Source organism: Sinohyriopsis cumingii, chromosome 8 (genome assembly GCF_028554795.1).
Source record: "Sinohyriopsis cumingii isolate HCF-2022 chromosome 8, ASM2855479v2, whole genome shotgun sequence".
NCBI lineage: Eukaryota > Metazoa > Mollusca > Bivalvia > Unionida > Unionidae > Sinohyriopsis > Sinohyriopsis cumingii.
Window position 1 is genome coordinate 119,204,120 of NC_142968.1, and position 23,012 is coordinate 119,227,131.

General features: G+C 31.8%; 1 protein-coding gene across 2 annotated transcripts in view; it reads right to left on the reverse strand.

The window, feature by feature from the left end:
* The window catches only part of LOC149794500 (uncharacterized), a 30,469-nt gene extending 12,582 nt beyond the window's left edge, over positions 1-17,887 (reverse strand). The window contains exons 1-4 of one of the 2 annotated variants that reach the window (XM_089966589.1): positions 17,815-17,887; positions 3,172-3,203; positions 2,635-2,676; positions 470-561 (exon numbers count right to left, since the gene is read on the reverse strand). In XM_089966589.1, coding sequence (XP_089822715.1) covers positions 470-561; positions 2,635-2,676; positions 3,172-3,196 — 159 coding nt within the window. In that variant the 5' untranslated portion in view covers positions 3,197-3,203; positions 17,815-17,887. Of the gene's footprint in view, positions 1-469; positions 562-2,634; positions 2,677-3,171; positions 3,204-17,814 lie in introns of those variants that run through there. The other variant, XM_089966590.1, reaches the window with a different exon arrangement.
* Positions 17,888-23,012: the final 5,125 nt, after the last annotated feature.

Below are 23,012 nucleotides of genomic sequence, written 5' to 3' on the forward strand. Positions count from 1 at the left end.
AAAATACACTTACATAACCGGAAGAGGGACTTAAGGTTACTGCCTTCGTTGATCTGCATCACAAGCTTAAAAAGATAAATGAATCCTATATCGCCCGTTTGATGAAATGATGCGATACAGCGACGACTGAATGAAAATGTTTCCGCATTTGATAGAAGGACTTCAGAAATCTCAATTATTAGAGCTGACAACCCACATAGTATGTTGATATCGTATATCTCTTTCGATATTTTAACGTAACAATTATAAAACTAAAATGTACCATACATTTGGCAGTAAAATAATACCTTTATATTTATTGGGCATATGTTTTGGTAATTCGTAGATGAACCAATGGATGTGTCGCAAACAATTCACATCACTGCCATGTGTATGTAACAAATATTTGCGAAACCCTAGTTATGTTCATTCTAATTAAATTGTATACCTTTATGTTTATTTTAGAACTAGTAAAATATACGCTACATACTTCACCATGTGAACAGACTTGAGTCTCTCTGCAGTCTTCAATACTTAACGCGCTCCTACAAATTCGACATTCCAACAGGTGCGGTGTACCTGCTGATATATAGATGAAAAAGCACATATATGAAGATTAGAAAATATTCGTTTAGAGGGACAAATTTAATGGTTAAACATTGCACTTGTATAATGTGCATGGTAATCTGTTATTACATTATCATAATAATCATATAAAATTGGCTGATCGTTTGATTTCAGACCTTCACTTGCATTGAAACCGAGCAAAGGGAGAAATCATATCTTCTAAGGAATAATTTAGCATATGTCTGTTAACGTTTTCAGGGCTTAAGTAATGCTGTCGAAATTGTGCAATTGTAATTAATGACAGATGTACGTTGACTCTTGTAGTGCGTCCTTGTGAACCTTTTTCAAATTTGCTTGGATATGATGGACAATGCCCCTTATCGGTTTTAATTATAAGGTGTCATGCTTGTCTGATCTCGTCATTTTACATTTTTTGAACCTCTAATCGTTACAGTTTTAGTCTAAGACGTACAAATCAATTAATTTATTTTAAAAAATATTAATAATCATAAACATTGAAAGGTGTTCTTGGAAAGATGTTTGATGCAGGTAGTTAGTATTTTCAGGACTCATGTTTCTACAATAAACTAAAATATTACATCAGTTTGCTTATCTGTTTTAAGTTTAGGCTAAAACTTGGCAAAGTTTTCTACCGAGATGTGTTATATACAAATGTACTTATACTATATATCAGTTTGATAATTTGAAAATTATAACAATATGCAAAGGTAATGGACATTATTAGAAAAACAAATATTGCCGAGTCAATTCATATGCAAGAGAAATTGGCAAGGTTCCTTGTGGTTATTAAATATTCAATCATTTAATGCATAAAATTAATTTGATGGAGTACAATTTCTGTTCTGTTCCTTTCATATTTTTAATAAGGGTCGGATTATGAATAAATGAAACAGGTGTAAAATGTTTTCACAATTTGTTTTTTCAAGACTATAATACTTTGAGCACAGAACAAAAACTTTTCAGATAAAGTTTTAGTTCATATTTTACTTTAAGACTAATATATTGTATTTATAAGAGTAGTTCCTATGCAAAGTAGCCTGACTTTTCTAATTTCGATTGCTATTGTGCAAACCTATGAAAATTTAATGGTGTTTTCATACACTTATTTATAACAAATTTAATTGAAATGGTAGAAATATCGAAGTATAATAATTTGTAAGATATTCATGCTAAACGTCAGTTTTAACCTAGAGCAAATGTATTATCTCTCTTTCCTGTCTCGATTAATCTTCATCTCTTGTCTCTCTCTTTGAGTTAACGACTTCCAAGGTCATTATTGTTGCTTTTCAGATCAAAATCCTCATCGTTAGATAGCTAATATTATATTTTTCAGAAATCAAGAATCGTATGTATATATATGTATTGTCCTATACTATCGACGTAACTGGAATGGGTTTGCATATGGATGTTGTATTGTTTATGGACATGTCAAATACTAAGGGCTATTTTGTTATTTCCTTCTTAATTATAAATAAATATTATGAAAAGACACATGCCACATGCGTAATTTCTCAAAATTGTATATGATACGGTTATAATCCTTCAATCCATCTATTTGGAAAACCATGGGCTAATAAAAACGCATGGAAGTTGGGAAATAGATTTACAAAAAAAAAAAAACTCACTCTGGTATGCAGACACCCTTGCCATGCATGCACAAAAGAGATCCAAATTTCATTCGCCTTTATTATTTAGTCAATGTTTTGTAACTACAAGTATTTTGTTTCTGCTTGCAAAGGGTTTGTCACTTCACCATGTTTGCAATCTGCGTCAAAATGATTTTGTTTGCGCCTTAATCAACCTTGAGTATGCAGATAACCCTACTATTAGTTAGATTTAGCTTAGAAATCAGGCATGTGATTGTAAAAAGATTTCACATTGTATCTGCGAGATGCTGGTGAAACAACTATATTTTTACATGCGTTGCGTTAACTTCTGTCTTTATAACTCCGAATGATGCTTAAAAGCTAAAGCTATCAGGGATAAAGTAAATAAATGATCCAGTCCGTTAATGCATCCTCTTATATGATACTCGCGTAATGAGCATGTATCAGTCTTCATACTTACTTTGAGACACAACTGATGCAAAGACACTTGCAAGAAAAATACCTAAAAAAGAATAATACACATACAGAATTAAGATGTGTACATTATTCGTTGTGCATATATATATATATGCATATATATATATATATATATATATATGCATATATATATATATATATATATATATATAGAGAGAGAGAGAGAGAGAGAGAGAGAGAGAGAGGCAATTATCCATATGCATACATACATGCAATCACGCACACAAACTGTCATATATACGGCTATGCATGGAAAATGGAAACTGAGAAAACCACAAAAAACTAGGCAAGAGGGCGTATATATGTATTTATACATGTATGTATGTATGTATGTATGTATGCATGTATTGTATGTGTGTGTGAGTGTGTATGTATGTATGTATGTATGTTTGTATGTACATATGTATGTATGGATGAATGTATGGATTTATGTCTTTTGTTTCTTTGTGTCGCTACTCATCAAATGCTTACATTTGCCTATCAAATTTAAACAAAAAAAAAAAAAAAACATCATACTTACAACTAACCGGTACGGGAAACGCCATTGGTTATCTTGAAAAAAAACAAAAATATAAAAATATCATCAAATGCAGCAAACGATTATTTTCGGCTTTCATCCGGGCCATTACAATGTATAACGTAAAAAAGGTTTATCAAGTATCTCATATATAATAATCCTTAATAACGTTTGTGCACATCTACACACATATCTATATCAATATCTTTCTTCTTCTATCTCTCTCGCTCTATATATCTATCTATCTATCTACCTATCTACCTATCTCTCTCTCTCTCTCTCTCTCTCTCTCTCTCTCTCTCTATATATATATATATATATATATAGCTATCTATCGATCTATCTATCTATCTATCTATCTATATAGCTATCTATCTACATATATATGGTTACGTTTTGTTCTCTTTGAAACAGTGACAAAAAAGGAGTGAAGACAACAAGCTTTGTAAAATTTTGCAAATACTTTATTTATCGAGAAAAGCAAGGCATACATGACCAAAGGAAGTTACTGTTCTATAAACCAAATTAAAAAATAACCCAAGAATAATCCAAGAATTAATAAATAGAAGTTTTAAGAATAAATCGTCCTAACGAAATTGAGTTTTCATCTTGATGGAATCCAAAATGTAAGGCGATTATGTGCGCTGTGGTCATGGTTGTACTGGTGTGACAACAGTTCTTTGCTGATTCACAGAAAATAATATTCCAAACTATCGTTTTCAATCAATTAATTTAAAGCACAAGTATATCTAGTGAAACATAATCTCTTAGAATCCAAATGATTCAAAGAAAGCAAAATAATTACCCCCCCCCCCCCAACAAAAATGGTCCCAACATAAACACTTTGACTTCTTAAGTGCTATGGCAAGAATTACCCTTATTTCTTAATACATCAACAATACATATAGCTACTGTGCAAATCAGATGTCCGGGTGTGGGTTAGTCCTCTGGAAAAAAACGATTGTTACATGTCACTTGACACGTGTTCCAAATATGACATAAATTTTGCTTTATGAGACCGCTCTGTTGGCCTAGTGGTTACATCGTCGTCCTCGGATGCTCGGATGCTGGAGGTAGTGGGTTCCACCACCGTCTGAGCCATGCGAAAGACTTACAACAATGGTACTAAATGTTACCTCGCTAGGCGCTCATCTTTTAGACGTTGGTGTTACGACTTGTCGGCATGGTGTGAGGGTTAATGTTAACTGATTGAACATCACGCTACATGTGTGCGGCATGATGCCCCCATGCTAGACATCGCCATAAACTGACACAATGCAGACATCTTAGCGATATGACAAAATAATGTTAAAGCTACGTTAAAAATTCTAATCACAAACATACAGTCACTTTATGAATCTTTCTTTGAGAAAGAATAACAAATGTTGTTTACTTCAACTCTTAATTATTCTGAATCGAAGCAACTAGGTCAGCATTATATCCAATATTTACATTATTAGGTTTTAACGAAAATAGCCAGGTATACTGTATGTCTTGTAAAATTAAAAATCCAGTGAATAAAGTTGCATTGCAATAGCATGTAATGGAATTTAAAAAATTAAAACTAACAAACAAACAATTAAATTAAATCAAATATAAATTAAATCAAATATACATAACAATATATATACTAATATCTTTCTGGGAATAGTGGAGGGTCAACTTTTAGCATCGGTTGAACTTACACCATACCAGTGCGTTCGTTTCAGCCATGACATAGAAATGAAGTGGCAACAATGAATAGAAAGTCTGGATGATTTCATATCCAAGCCAATCAACTTCTCTCCCTCAATAAAATTCAAGGCAGATGTTCCGCTCTCAAACAACGTCTTCTTGGACACAACAACTAGTCTGGTAGAAAACAAATTCCATCAAAACGTCTACTCGTAACCAACCGACAAACATCAGCAACTCCTCCCATCCATATGTCATCCCAAACACTGCATTAGGAACATCCCATATAGCTAGGCACTGCGGATACGCAGAATTCGCTCCGACGATATAACATTCCCAAAAAGGTCTGTAAAGCTATATAAACGTTTAATTTACAGAGGCCACGACAAAGACATGTTTACGGACTCAACCCAACGGCTAAGCACACAAACCGTGATGACCTACTAGAATATGGAGAGACAAAAAGGGCAGAAGGATACCATTAATCCAGGCCTACAGTCCAGGCAACCCTAAACTAGGTAAAATGATTGAGAAACACTGGCCCATTGTGGAATCGTCAGATGCACTAAAATTAATCCTCCCTGACAGACCTGTAGTAGGCTGCCGGAGATTAAAAACCTCAACGACATGCTTGTCAGGGCGAAGCTAACGCCAATCACTAATCAAGACCATCCTAGTCAAACTGGCCCATGTGGTGATAAAAGGTACAAACCTGTTAACATATGATAGAGACCACGGCATCGTCTACAAAATATTAAACTTTACACCTGTGATAATATTGGAGAATGTGTTTGTTGCATGCATTTGTTTTCACGTGTAACGGCTTTGTATATACGTTATATATTGTCCGAACTAAAATGTGTTCGGGTTCCATTCCGCGTACAACGTTGCCATATCCTGATTTATTGAAATCTTTCTTATGTTAAATTTTCGGTCACCCTAGGATGCAGGACCATGAGTGTGTGTATATGTATATGCATGTGTGTGCGTGTGTGTGATTTCAATTGTTAACGTTGTTTGAAGAATTTGAGTGATGTCGCTGTGATGTTAGCACTGTGACAGTTTATAATGATGTCCAGAACTGACGCATCATGTCTCAAACATGTTGCATCGTGTCCCACAGTCACATTAACATCACATTAAATTACTAGTGCTAAAACGTACCTCTTTATGCTGAGCGCCAAGGGAGGAAGCTGCACGGACCATTTGATCAAGTCTTTTGGTATGACTCGACCAGGGCTTCGAACCATCGATCTCTTTCATCAGAGTTTGACGCTCTAACCACTGATGCCACTGGCGCGGTCGTTACAAGAACAAAGAGCATGCAGTGAGATTGCCAGGGTACGTATAGACTCTACATAACGAGTAACTTCACAACACATAATGCTTTGTCAGGAATCTGTCCAATTTACAGGGGTAAATTTGATAGCCGTAGAGGGAAGTCTATGGAGTTAGAAGGGAACATAAAACCTAACTTGCACTAAGGAACGTAAAATAATCTGAGATTACATAACGGTTATGTGTAATCCTTTCACTGGATTTTAATACAGTGTTCGCAGCACCAATGGTACAATATCCTTATAACCTGTCAAGACCATACGGTGCATTTCCTTTTCTGATAAATACACATACAATCATGTATGTAACGATTCGATTGTTTTTATTTTGCTTCCTGTTTTATAACACATATCATTAAAGGTCTGAAAGCTTTATTTAGTGTTATAATATGAGAACGCCCCTCCCCCCCCCCTTTCAGTATTTCTCTATCACGGAGTTAGTTGGTAAGGAGGTAGACTAAGCGAACATTAAACGTAGTGATGGGCTATATTTAAAGGCTCTTTCAATTTCTCATACTTTTCTCTCTCTCTCTCTCTCTCTCTCTCTCTCTCTCTCTGTCTCTTTCTTTATCGTGTTACATATATTTGATTTCATTTATAAATAAAAAAAAATTATTTGAATTGATTATGTCCTGGGTTTGTAATCATTTTATTTTCTTTACCTTTCAATGTAATGTAATTTCGTTTACTGTGAATTTGATATTTTCCAGACAATTCAGTTTGACCTTAGTTTTTCCTTAGATACTTACTAATAGAAACGCTTGATTCTATTTTTAACTTAATTTCTGACCTTGACTGAGTGTCAAGTAAACAACTTTATTCTAGGAGTAAAATGATTGGTTCTTATAAAGAACATACCAGAGCTATGTGACGTTTTCATGTAAACATGATACGTCATCCTCTTTTTCAAAGTCAGGCATTTCCGAAAATGCGAGAAACTTAGTATAAATAGTGATTTGTGTGTGTGTGTATATATATATATATATATATATATATATATATATATATGAGAACTTTTAACCACTTGATGTCACTTGTTTTTCTTCTGTTATGACTAGTATTGAAGTTTTTGAGCGATATGTTAATTTTTCTTCAGATTATTTTTACTCTGGAGGTTTAATTCGTTCCTTTGGAAATAATGTTCCTTTGGAAATAATGTTGTATGCATACAGACTTCTTGAACAGGGACATTACTTGAAAATGCAATTGGATTTCCGAAACCGGGGAATAAGTTGTTGTGTTTGTACAAGGAACTGTAGACGTGAACACCCTACAGGCTACAGCTACAGTGACAGTAAAGGCTACAACTACAGCATACTGCATCACCTTCTATCTTGGATTCTTTGTCGAGACTCGAACTTGGAATCATTAGAACATTTCAATATTAGGACTCCAAAAATTGTATTCGTTGATTATTCTTGTATTATTTTTTTGATTTTACAGTATTTTTCCAGGGGAATAAATTATTTGTTATATTTTTCAAAGCTTCTTGTTTTCACTCTTTCTCGTGTTACTGTTTATTCGAGGCTAAACACGTAACACCCAATATGTCTGTCAATATGTCTGGAAAGGGGTGTTCAGAGTTCATACAGACAATTCATTCAGACAATATAAAGTTGCTTGCAGTTGATTCAAACTGCACTTCAAAAGTTAGGTATGCTTATATATATATATATATATATATAAAATACATCGGATCTTTGACATACTACTCGTTCCTAATTTGTTTCATCAAAAGGAAACAAGGCACGCGTTGTTTCCTTTTAGTGAAATATTGATACATCTCGTTGCATGACTTGTTCCCGGTGTTGCTATTAGTGTCTTCACCGTAATCTAGTCGCAGTCGGGAACCTTAATAACCGAAACGGAAATTCTTCGAGTCCTAGTATAGATAACACGGCTTTTACGAAGGAAACTTTGCTAAAGTTAAATTTCTCTGCCTTGAATTATTTTTATTTAAAACTATCATATTGCCTATTCTTTTTCCTGCAGGACAATATAGTTTATTTTTATGGTATATATATATATATATATAATTTATTAATAAATAGAGATAAACAGTTTTAGTTATATTTGTATTAGGTATAATGCACAGTATTTAGAGGTATAGAAAAAATATATATATAGAAAAGATAAAATTAAAAAAATTCAATAATAAAATAAAAAAATAAATTATTAAGATAAATATATAGAATATATATATACTAATATAATCTTTACAACTGTTAAAGAAGTTATCAGAACTCAATTTATATAATAACAAATATGGTGTGCATAACGCTTACTATCAACTATTTTATAAATAATTAATCATATTAAATCGAAAATTTATTTATAGATCAATTTTTCAATTTTAAAGAATTAATAAACTTATTTTTATGTTATTAGATTATACTTTTACCAATTAAGATTTTCTGCAAAGTAAAATAATATGAAATATTCATATCTAATTGTAAACAGGGGACATAATTAAAAAAAAATTACTAAATGTCATATAGTATTTTTGAATTTAGACCTTTTTGGATATACCGTATTAAGACGGTGAATCCAATAGGTTTCCTTTAGTAGACGTTCCATTTCAGAATCAGCTTTAACAATAGGTTGGAAGGAGAAATCTTGCCATGTATGGGAATTTTTGTTAAAATGTGCGGCAACATGAGATGAAAATGATTGATCGATATAATTTTGTATATCTGATCTATGTTGGTTCATACGTTTAGATATGTGTTGACTGGTTTGTCCAACATATTGGATGCCACATTTTTTGCATGTTATCAAATAAATAACATTTGATGTTGCACAATTAATATCACAACGCATATTAAAAGTATCTTTCGTATTATTGCTATTGAAAGAAGTATTTTCATTAATAAATGAACAGTGTGAACATCTAGGTCTATTACATTTAGTTGATGATCCTATTTTATATGATGGTTTTTTCTAATTTGGAATTAGTTAGGAAATCTTTAAGATTTTTTTATTCTTTTATAAGCAAGTGTGGGTTTGCTTTCGTGTAGCGATTTAACACTTGCTTTACATGATAAGTTTAATAAATCCCAATATTTATTGATAATCTTACCTATATTAGGCAAACTTGGATTATATTCAATAACAACTGGAATGATATCTTCATTTCTACTTTTGATTTTATATTGTAAAGATTCAAGCTGTGTAAGAGAAGATACTTTTTGGAAAGCAGTATTAATGATGTCAATAGGGTAATTTCTATTAACAAATGCTGACCTAGCTCTGTCAATTTTTGTTAAAATGTGCGGCAACATGAGATGAAAATGATTGATCGATATAATTTTTTATATTATTAAAAAAGCTGATAAGTCTAGCACCATAGTAATAATGAATAATGAGGATTATATTAAAGAAGTAGAAAGACAATTAAATGATGAAGAATATTACACAAAACGTTCCTATAATCCTTCTGAAGAAACGAAAGAAAAAATAAGCCAATGTATTAATCAAATCTCTGAACACAATTGTTCCATATATGATGTACTAGATATCTTCCCAAATAAAATACGCACACCTCAGTTTTATATTTTACCAAAAATACATAAAACGGTTGATAAGTCACTACCTTTAGGATATCCAGGTAGACCCATTATTTCTACATACAACTCAGTTACAAATAATATATCGCAATATATTGATCACATTTTACAACCACTAAAGAAATCACTAACTTCATACGTCAAAGATACTTTTGATTTCATTACCAAGTTGAAATCTTTACCGAAACTAACTGAAAATTCATTCCTTGTTACACTTGATGTGGTTTCACTCTATACGAATATACCACACAATGATGGTATCGAAGCGTGTAAATATTATCTTGAAGATAACGAATATACATATAAACTATCAAAAGAACATATTTGTGATTTGATAAAACTTGTGCTCGAAAATAACTTTTTTCAATTTGGCAATACAAACTATCTCCAAAAAATGGGAACAGCAATGGGTAGTCCTATGGCACCTGCTTGAATCTTTACAATATAAAATCAAAAGTAGAAATGAAGATATCATTCCTTTTGTTATTGAATATAATCCAAGTTTGCCTAATATAGGTAAGATTATCAATAAGTATTGGGATTTATTAAACTTATCATGTAAAGCAAGTGTTAAATCGCTACAAGAAAGCAAACCCACACTTGCTTATAAAAGAACAGAAAATCTTAAAGATTTCCTAACTAATTCCAAATTAGAAAAACCATCATATAAAATAGGATCATCAACTAAATGTAATAGACCTAGATGTTCACACTGTTCATTTATTAATGAAAATACTTCTTTCAATAGCAATGATACGAAAGATACTTTTAATATGTGATATTAATTGTGCAACATCAAATGTTATTTATTTGATAACATGCAAAAAATGTGGCATCCAATATGTTGGACAAACCAGTCAACAAATATCTAAACGTATGAACCAACATAGATCAGATGTAAAAAATTATATCGATCAATCATTTTCATCTCATGTTGCCGCACATTTTAACAAAAATTCCCATACATGGCAAGATTTCTCCTTCCAACCTATTGTTAAAGATGATTCTGAAATGGAACGTCTACTAAAGGAAACCTATTGGATTCACCGTCTTAATACGGTATATCCAAAAGGTCTAAATTCAAAAATACTATGACATTTAGTAACTTTTGTTTTGAATTATGTCCCCTGTTTACAATTAGATATGAATATTTCATATTATTTTACTTCGCAGAAAATCTTAATTGGTAAAAGTATAATCTAATAACATAAAAATAAGTTTACTAATTCTTTACAATTGAAAAATGAATTTGTGGATAAATTTTCGATATAATATGATTAATTATTTATAAAATAGTTGATAGTAAGCGTTATGCACACCATATTTGTTATTATATAAATTGAGTTCTGATAACTTCTTTAACAGTTGTAAAGATTATATTAGTATATATATATATATATATATATTTATCTTAATATTTTTTTATTTTAATAATTGATTTTTTTAATTTTATCTTTTATATATATATATATATATATTCTATACCTCTAAATAGTGTGCATTATACGTAATACAAATATAACTAAAACTGTTTATCTCTATTTATTAATAAATTTTATATATAGTTATCAGTAGAAATGTATGTATCATTAAGATCCAGTTTTATATATTTTTATGTATTAAGATATCATTAATCTTTGTTGTATATGCACATCTCCATGTAAATTATTCCTTAAAGTATCAGCTAATTACGTTAAAAATGTAAGCTATGACGTCATCTTGTTTATGTCATATTGTTTATTTCATTGATCACTTAGAAACAACATATTTAATGACATAAGCAATGATATTGAATTCAGTTTGAATTCAGTCTGATGAAGCATTAAAGCGAAACCGGTCACACATTCTATGTGTTGGTGTTGTTTATTTTATAATATATATATATATATATATATATATATATCGTTTTATAAATTTAATTCTAAATTTCTTTTACAACACACGTTCAGCAAAATATTAGATCCTGGATTAAATTTTTAATTCGACAATTGGATATGACAAATGTTTAATGCATGCAATCATACGTCATCGATCGTCATCAGTATATTGCCCCCTGCTAGTAGAAATGAAAATTTATAAAATGCTTATGATGCACATTTGAAATAGCATGACTTTGGATTAGTTGTCAATTAGAATAGGTTATTTACTGAGTATTGGGAAATATTAGAACTGAGGCAACATGGCTCCATGCCACATGAACGAGGAACCACTATTTGTAAATAATCAATGAATGACCGTTTCATTATATACCTAAAAGCAACTGTTATCTTACATGAATAATACAATAACACTTGAATAATTATGATTATTTTATATAGTCTATGAATGAAACACACCACTGAACTGTGTGGGGATATTCTCATTAGGCAGTGAATTAAGCAATGACTGTTAAAGTGCTCAGACTGTTATCTAGCTAAAGAAACACAAACATATATTATTTTTAAAGGACTTTGGAAGTTAACAAAATATGATGTTGCTGCCATGTATAAATGCCCTAGCATTCGACATCATTCTATACCAAAACGAATGAGCTCCCAACATTTGATAATATTCAATCAATAATCTCTGTATCATGTACCAACAAGAAGCTAATGAAACATTATGTTATGCTATTGTAACAATACAGCAATATATGTTTGAATATTGTATTTATCATTTTACATATTATTCATTCTATGAATGAAACGCAGTACTCTGCTGATATGGGCATTCGACAGTAAACTACTATAAGTGTGTTAAAAAGCTTGGACTGGTATCTAGCAACTTCAATACAAGGAAATAGTGTTATTCCTCACGTAAGTATCAATTGTCACATATTTCAGAAAGTAGTTCCCTTTTTTCAAATTCAAAGTCTTATCTATTACATTCCTGAAATAAAATATTTCAAACAAACCATCTTTATACAAATGTAATTCAAAGATTCTTTGAATATATATATATATATATATATATATATATATATATATATATATATATATATATATATGAAAGAAGCCGATTATGTAATGATGCTTTAGAACATATCTTATCCACATTGTAAGGAATCGGCAACTTCAACGTTTAAATCCGGTACAAATATTGTAATTGGATGATTGGATATAGCACCAAGGTTTCGTGATGACCAACAAATGCCGTTAATCGGGGTCCTTTCTTCTAATCATTTACGTCACGCGAGTACTTAAGAGTAGCATGTTCCCATCTCGTTTAATATTGCTATTTGTATCTAATGTTTCCTTGTGTCGTCATATTACTTTTCTGTTTGTGCATTTTTTAGTGTCATTTGTGTAATCATTTTTCGGAACTTTGTACAGTTGAAAACGGAATTAATTGGTTTAGAAAGCTCTTCGGCTGGTATCGTTTTTCAATTTGTGTTATTGACATGATATATACGATCTTTATTTGATCTAGTGAAGATGCACATCCTTTGTGTGGTATGAGATATAACTTGTATTTACTATCTGATGAAAGACAAAGGGGATATACATATTAATTCTTTGAAACATCTTGACGCAAATGACAAACGTTTCAAGCGCATGCAATATGCAAATGCAGGATAAATATTTATTTTATAACTAAATCATCATTGCATTAAACATGGAATTAACATATAAAAATAATCACTATTTAGTATTGTTTTATTTTTATTAAAAACGAGCATATTTCACATGTTTTGTTACAAAATAGTTATTCTTTTTAACGAACAGTTTGGATATACCGATACGGAAACATAATGATGTCACATAAAAATAACATATAAGTAGTATTATCGAAACACGCCAGATATTAACATATTTCCAAGGCAACATTAATTTTTACTATCATTTTACTGTTACAATATTCGTAAACACTTGATACATTTTCCGAAACCTGTCAAATTATATTTTCCAATATCGAGGGAAAAGCTCAAAATATCTTGTTTATTTTTTTTTTGTTTAAATTCCACACATGTATACAATGTTTAGTTATTGTGTTTATTTTGGTATGACCATAAAAGAGGACATTCTAATTCTCTGCTTTTCGGAAGTTGTGTAGTATTATGGAGAATTCCAAATTAATATTACATTTTTATTGACATTTTTCCCGAAAGCTTGACATGTCGCAAGATTCATGTTGAAATGAATTATCATGATACGTCCCTGAGTATGTCTGAACTTAAATCTGCATGAGCCTACTAGAAACATTATAATTTATGTCGAGCCTGATAAGTTTAAATTCAGCGATAAATGTCTTCATAGTTTTCTCCGCATATGGTGCGTGTGACTGTTAAGGATATATTTCAATGAATGGAGACAACGTCCAAGGTTAAAACTCCCCCACATTCTTTGTATTAAATTATCGGTTCACCTTAAAGATGCTAATATGACAATTAACTAAACTATGACTATGGTAAAAAACTTCATGAAAGCAGTGCAGTCCTACTTTCGTCTCTCTTATTCGTGCCACACATTCCATTAAGTCATGTTAAGATACTTTTGCTATTATGCCTCGAACATGAGTTATATACATGACTATGGGACACTTGCACACATTCTGGACACCTTTAAAGGAAGCTCTTATTAGCCATGCAACAAAGAATACAGCCAAGCAAGACACCTCATCAGTTTCATCTTGATGGTGTAGCTAACTCATACTATTCATGTTGTTTCTAATAAATGCAAAATTATGCGACACTAGTTCCACAGCGTACGGCAATGTCTACGATAAACAGTTTAAATATTATGCCTACGTGTGAATTTCCAATAGGAATAAGCTATTCAGTGAGTATTAATAAATACTGGACCCGAGATAATATTTTGCTTAAAGCCTGAGCTTGCGGTGTCATTCATTACCACATGAACGAAAGGCTAAAATGTATTATTATACAATAAATAACCCTGGTATTGCATACTAAAAGCAATCATTCCGTTATTGTATTTCACATTTCGCATCTGGTTGATGATATGAATGTAACAATCTACTGTACTGCTATGGGATTATTCTCAACAGGCAGTGAACTACATTAAGTTTGGTACAGTGATTGCGCTAATATCTATCTCAAGATATGCAAGGCAATATTGCCATTTTTAAAATGTTACTGAGATTAAGCCTCCCACATATAAATTACATACATTAATATGTGACGTATATGACGATGTGGACAGGTATAGAGGAAGCTGTTATTACGTTCGCAAAAACAAAATAAGTTCAGGTGAATGCAACTTCCTACTCATCTTGGTGGTGTAGGTAAAATCGTATAAGTCCTACTGTTTTAAATGAATGAGGTTATACAATATAATATTACCAGAGGGTACATCAATGTTCAAGATACGCAGCATAAATAGTATTGCTATGGGTGAAATGCCAATAAGAATAGTTTAGTAAATCAGAATATTATTTAATTGTGTATCCCTATTTGATTTGTTTTCCCGCTTATTTCTGGTTTCTTTTGTGCAACCATCGTACCTGACTTTGTTGCCTTGAAATATGAATCGGTATATTCCGAAAGGGCTTCGGCTGCTTTCACACCATTTGCGTTGATGTTTTCCAATTGTTTCATTCAAATCAATTATTGATATTACCCAACTTAATTGCTTTGTCAATGGAGGTCCTTTGTTATAACAATATCTACCACACTTAAGAGTAGCAACTTTCATCCTTGTTCAGTATTGCTGCTTTCATTTATAATTTTTATGCCGTCATATACATTTTGTTCGTGTGGTTTTATTCTGATTTATTTTGTAATCGTGTTGCGTGACATTGTGAATTTGTGCCATTAAAAAAATAATCATATGCTTACGGAAACGGTTCTACTCTTTCCAGGATATATTTAAACCGATATTTTCAGCATTTTAATCATATTCTTTGTTTTCCGGACCGGCACAATCTTCTTTGATTCATTGCCCTCAAATATAATGATATTGGCTGGATGATTTGTAACCTTGTATATATTGCTCTGTTTATGGACAAAATGAAAATGAAATTGATATATGAAGCAACACAATGCAAAGGAAAGCTATTTTGGCAGCATTTGCAAGCGAAATAATTTGCCGACAGAATACAAATTTTCCTTTTTGTTAATAAATATATAGTGCTCTTTTTCTTTATAATTATATGAATGATTATAGGATTTAATTTATGATGTCAAATGTTTCATTACAGAAAAGTTTTCGGTTTCGAAGAGCAGTTAGGAAGTATAAATATGTAAACTTATTAAAGTCATATAATGAAAAACACTAATAAGCAGACACTTCGATGCAAAAATATCGAAATATCGCATGAAGCTTGCTATATTGAGATTGTTCTTGACTATTACAATTTTTCCTATTTTTACATTACTCATCAGCATTTTTCTAAAATACTTGAACTTTATCGTGCAATATGATGGCAAAACCAATGAAAGTCTATCTTTAATTGAACGTTCAATTTTTTTAAATAATCCGAGTTGTTATGTTTATCTGGTTGTAATTGCTTAATGTTCGAAATTTAGAATTTTCTTTTCTAAGTTGTAGAGTCTTATGTAAAATAACTTTATACGTGGATGTTATTCTTCCCTAACATTTTTACAGACTCCATGAAAGTGTAGCTACTTAAGTATCACTGACGTTGAATATATAGAGTCTAATCTGAAACTGATTTTATATTCTATGTAGGACGTTGATCTTAAATTTAGCGATAAGTGTCCATATGGTTATCTTTACATAGGCAGCGTGACTTAAATGGGTCAGGTTTGCACAACAAAAAGTATTAAATAAAACAATTAACCAAATTATAAATCAGGTCAAATGTTTTATCAAAGCAGTTTTGCTCCAACGTCTGACTCAGCTACTACTTTTATAAATTCTTCTGAGTAATTTTAACATATTGTTGATATTAGCCATGATACATATGAGTTATATGCATTCGTCTGTGCGCGAGCTCATGCAGTTGCCAACCTTAGATGACAACGATGGTATTAGGCTCGCAACAAGAAAATATATACAGGTAAGCGAGAAATAGCATTAATCGGATATTGATGTTGTAGGTAAAATTATACCAACTCTACTGCCTCTATCAAAATGAAACTTTACAACAAAAAAAAAAAAAAACACTACCGGCACGCTTATCGATACCTATGATATTCAATTTATCTGAATGGCTATTGGAGTCTTGGCAATATGAATATGTTATTAGGTACTATTATTACTGTTATACTGTTTTCTCATAGTACTTTTGTTTTCGACCCTTTTGTTTTTCTTTTGTTAAGTCGTTTTCCTTGTCTTTGTGACACTGAAAACGGAATCGGTAGATACCTAAAGCTCCTCGGCCACTTTCATAATAGTTTCTTTTCATTAATTCATTCATATTAATTTTTCCATGACCAACACGATCTTTCTTGGTCCTGTGCTCTTGTATGTCATGTTATTTCTTGTGTAATATGTATCATGCATGTATTGTTACTCTTAAAGACAAAGATAAAAATAAACTCATCTATGAAGCGGCACGATGCAGACTAATGCCATATTGACAACATATTAAATGGCAAACTATATACAAATATATATACAGACAAGATATATCGTGTAAGGAGTGTTCCTTCTCTTGACAAAAAGTTTTCTGATACACGAACACATATAGATGTATTTAATTCGTCACGTGGAAAACAAGGTTCGCCAATTACAATACCATAGACGGAATTAGTGAAGACCAATTAAGCATCATATGATGTTTTAATATTTTAACTGGAAACGTCTTTCCCATCTTTCACTACAAAAATGTTATCATTTTTGAATAAGCAAGTACAGTTTTAACTATTATTTGTGGGTTTGACCAATCGTAAAATTTTAGAGTTTTCCTTAAAAGTTATTATCCAGGAAGATACATATAATTCAATTCCTAGCGCTACTTTCAGATTTAATTAAACATTTTAAATTATTATTCCTTTTTTGATTCGTCCTTGTACTGCAAGTTTCGTGTTCTCTTGTCCTACAAAGTTGTAAAGTTCTAAGGAAAATGTGAGGATAATTTTACATTCTTTACGGTTATTTGTCTTGCTATCGCAAGTAACAAAAACATAAATAAGCCATGTTCAAACAAACTGTTAAGGTACTTACATGAGTTTGACTTCACTTTACCAGATTCAAGTGCGAAACTGATTCCCTCCTGTATGTATCATGCCAATCTGACGTTAAGCGATACGTGTCCATGTGGTTATATTCACATAGGTAACTCCTGACTGATAAGCATTATGTTTCGCTAGTTCAAAACTAGTAAACCGCCACTATCCGTGAATCTGAGGCTTGTTCAGTTATTAGTGACATTCAATATCATACACCTTTGACATATATTCGTACCGCTCAGGTGACCAAAATGGTTAGAGCGTCCGCCTCGGTTGCGCAAGGTAGGGGGTTCAAAAAAAAAAAGACTTAAGAGATAGTTTTAACAGATGCCTCGCTAGCTGGTGAGCATTAAAAGGTTAGTTTTACGACTAAACTGCCACGCTGCAGACATCATAGCAATACGACTGATTTTGTTTTTAAAAGCCAGGTTAAAATCCAAATCACACACATATACACACACACAGACAGACGCATGCACACACACACATACACACACACACTGTGATGCATCATGATAGCCGGGCAGTAATACACCCTATTCTCATTCCGTACTGAACTTACCAAAGCTTGTTTAAAAGGGTGGTATAAACGAAATGTTGATAGTGTGAAAAAAATGGCATGAGCAAAAAGCTAACATACAAGTGTATAATGCAACAATATTTCATTATGATGGTGGTCTTTTTTATTGCCTTTATTCTATGATGTCGGTGAACAACAGGATAATACCTGATGGTCTTGTGTAATTCGTGAACACAAACATATTCTTTAATTTTTTAATCGCACGTATTTTAATCAATTTCTATTGCAGGCGAAAACATTGTTGCACAAGTTTATAAAATAGCACTTCTAACCTGATGGATTCGTTATGTTTCGACATATTACCTATAAGGTCATGCACTCTGTTTGTCACTCCATCCGTCTCACTCTCTCTCACGCATACATACACACAGACACTGACTCTTACAGCAACAACCATATGTAAGACTAAGTCATTCTTTAAATCTTGTATTAGTCATATTTATGTTTTGCATCACTTTTCAATCTAAGACTATATGTCAGTTATTCATTTGTTATATAGATATTTTACATGGATGATTACACATATATATATATATATATATATATATATATATATATATATATATATATATATATATATATATATATAGATAGATAGATAGATAGATAGATAGATAGATAGATAGATAGATAGATACACAGCGAGAGAGAGAGAGATTTTCATTATCGTTCTCGGACAGTCCATTTTCAAGATGTTGCTTCACTTGGAACCATTGTTGGTTATACGATTTGTTACTTGTCCAGCATTCCACGTTTCTGTTGATATTTTTATATAGCCGTAGCAATGGCGTCATTGTAGAAAATATGTCACTCAGGTATTACATATGCAAAGTAATCTTAGCAAGACAAATATAATCCAATGCACAGTGTTATTTATATTTAATTTGCAGTGTTTGATATTTAGCCTTTGTTTCTTTATTTTGTTTTTATTTCATTATATGCTATTGATAATATGACAAGGTGTGTATCAAAATGACTCAAGTATATAATTATTACACCGTGCGAAGCAACCATTTAGTTGAAGTTCGGTGTGTTGGTGTTGTGAGAGTGAGGAACCCGCACTATTCTGGTTAACACATTACCGACTTTAATCAGCTTGAAAAAAAACTCTTCTTCTGTTTTAAAAGAGACAAAACATTAATTATAACAATTAAGTTATTAAAATCATGCGGTATATATTTATGAAAAGAAATAATAATAATAATATGATTCGGAAGAAAGTTTTACACATATTACCCTTCGACAACAACCACCGCGGACGTTTAGACAATTTGCCTTTTATATTTTCCTACATTAATCTTGTGCCATTGCCTATATGAGGCATCACGTTCATGTTGCTGAGTTTAATTTTATTTCTCGAAGTAGTTTGAAGCAGTTTGAATCGTGTGATGGAACGTTGGCGTGGGCAATTTCGACACTATGGCATAAGTTGGAGAAGAAACAAAAACACAATGGATCTAGGAAACGTTGTGTAGAATGTTGATCTTATTAACACTATTTAAATTCTAAAGCGGAGCATTGATAATAATAATAATAATAATATTCTGTATTTATTACCAATGGACTTTTGAGAAAACGACTCATCTTTGATAGGATCGAAATGTAATAAAGTGTAAAGTATGCACATTCTGTACTATAAAACATGAACTATAAAACACATGTGGTATCACAAACCAGTGGCTAAAGACAGCACGTAGTTTAGAAAATATTATTATTTGTATTAATATTATTATCATTATTGATATTATTATATTATATTATCATCATCATTATTATTATTATTATTGAGTTTTAAACGACAACATTATGCATATATTTATTTAAAAGCGTTTTCTGCTTTTGCAGGGCGTTGGTATTGAACATTTTCACTACCATATGCCGCTTCTGTTTCTGGAGCAGCTGAATACCCTTATAACATACCATCCGACTTTGCTCCGAACTATTCATGTATTACACTGTGCGCATGTCTGCCTTATACGTGACATAATATGTGTTTCCGTTAAATTGCATAACGAGGGAAGTTTACTGTTTTCGTTGTTTTGATCAATCATCCTTTCATAAGAGTTTTCATATACTACCGTCTGTATAATATAAATTGGTACTAGTGCTTAACAGCCACATCTTACATATATAATTGATTAAAGTAGCGAAAACACTCAGAAATTTACAATACGAAATAGATTCATGAGTATGGCATACGTTTAATTCAACCTGCAAACGCAAAAATGTGTTTCCTGTCTGAGCTCTAAAATCAGGCTTTAAATAACAAAATTTGTTTCCCCACACACATTATTATACAGAACATTCGTATTATTCACGTAATATTAAATCTGCAAATGTTAAGTTGCTTGATCTCTAAAATCGCACTTAAGCGTCTCATACATATTCGTGACGACCAGTGCTGGGCTTATCGGTCAACCTAGATTTGAAAAGTCTCTCGAAATATGCCGTAGTAGCCGAATGTATGTAACGTGTGTCGTAGTGTTTTCTTTGCTAACGAACACTCGTTATGTTGTGAGGCAGTTCCACCTCTTTCACATTTTAAGGAAATAACCTTTGCTGGTTCTTGTGAGACAGTTTATAAAGTACTAGTGATAAAGGTTTGTGAACAGTTCGATCGTTACACATATTGGTATTAAGTTGTCAAAGCTGTTCCTCGTTCGGGTAACGCACAGTGTCATCATCATTCTAGTACACACTGTGTATGTACTATACTGTAAAAGCTGCAATGTTAGCCACTTTAATGAAGCCAGTGCCAGAGTGAAGAATATCCTTTTCTTGTTGAAACTAGTTTATAGTTGGTGGATCGTAACTTCAAAACGTAGGTAGGTTATTGTCATCTGTATATGATCATAGTACATGACGACGTTTCGGCCTATTTACCATTCCATATTGAACATACAATATCATGTTGCCTTTCATTGATCAAGAAACAAAAAGAGCACACAGGATCTAATAGATTGTATACATAATGTGAATTTCATTCAAACTGTATGCAAAATTAAGTAAAGGTGGGTAGCAAAATAAATTTTTGATTGAAAAGGTTAATTGTTCGATTAAAGAATATATAGACAGACTGGCAGAGAGACATACATATATACAGACAGACAGACATGAGACAGAAGAAAATGTTGATCGCAAGTGTGAGGAAAGTAAAAAAAAATGGTAACTTTCTTCCCTGGAATTATGTACAAACTCTTTTTATAATTGCCGATCTCAGTGTAACGATAACTGTTTAAAGTAATGGTCTATCTCAGTGTAAACTAAACTGTGTGAAGCGAATAGCCTATATCAGTGTAAAAATAACAGTGTGCAGAAAATTGTCTATAGTTGTGTAAAGATAAGTATGTGAAGATAATTTCTATCTCAGTTTCAAGATAACTGTGTGAAGAGAATTATCTATCTCAGTGTAAATGTAGGAGGAGCATATATTTTATAATTTTATATATTCACATTTTAATTAGGCAGTAGTGGGTATTTTATTATTTTATGAAATAGATGTTCATTGATGACTTAAATAATGTCATCAATTGCATTTATTGTGTCATCTCATTTTACACCAATTTAGCCAGTTATGCAACCTTGAACCAGAATTATCTGTTCGAGTTTTCCTCTCTCTGAGCAATGAAGCTATCCTGATTTATGTACATGCTGAGTTGCTATGTTATATAACACGTGGTAAGTAACTTTCTGATTGGTTAGTTTGTTACTTGTCTACTTGTCTGTATAAAAAACATAGCATGAAAACCATATGGGTGGTGGTCATTGCATTGGAGCTTCAGTAAGAAAAGTGCCTGATGATTTAATTTGCTTCAACGAAAATGTGACTTGACCTTTGGCCCAGATCATAAGGTAAATAGAGTTAAAATATAGTTATTTTTTACATATGTATTTATATGTACTCTGTAGATTTCCCTGAAATGTATGTTGATGTATTTTAGTACCTTTAATGTGTTATCAACCTGCATATTCTTTTCTGAGCATATTATTCTGTCCATAGTCTTGGCTGTCTGTTTGCTCTCTTCATTTGCTCGGCACACTGTTTTGTGTTTAAGTTTATTTGGTCCACTATCTCTCTAGATGGGTAATTAATAAATATATTAGGTAGTAAGTCATTTGTATTGAACGTAATGTAAACGGAATCAATATATACATGTAGCAAAATAATGCACTGATGTCATTGTTGTTATTTATAGTTTTAGGAAATGTATTTTTTGTTGTATTTGTAGGGTGTAAGAAATCATGAAACATTTATTGATCTTTTTTACCAACCTCGTGCACAATAAACCAAATTTCTTATAACAAATAATGGACCTGTGTTTTCTATTACGTGAGTGGAAGGCAAGTGCTGTAACATAAAGATAACACTGTGACTAGAATTGTCTATCTCAGTGTAAATATAACCGTGTGAGGAGAAATGCATATCTAAGTGTAATGATATTTCAATATCAAAAGGGAACATTTTCAGAACTCGTAATACAAAATTATTTATTCTCTATGAATATCTCACACATTGTCCATTGCAAAAAGAGTAATTTTGCAGATGCTATTGTGAATTATAGCAATAATAAAATGGTGCATGCTATTGTGCACTGGATTAATATTAGGCATGT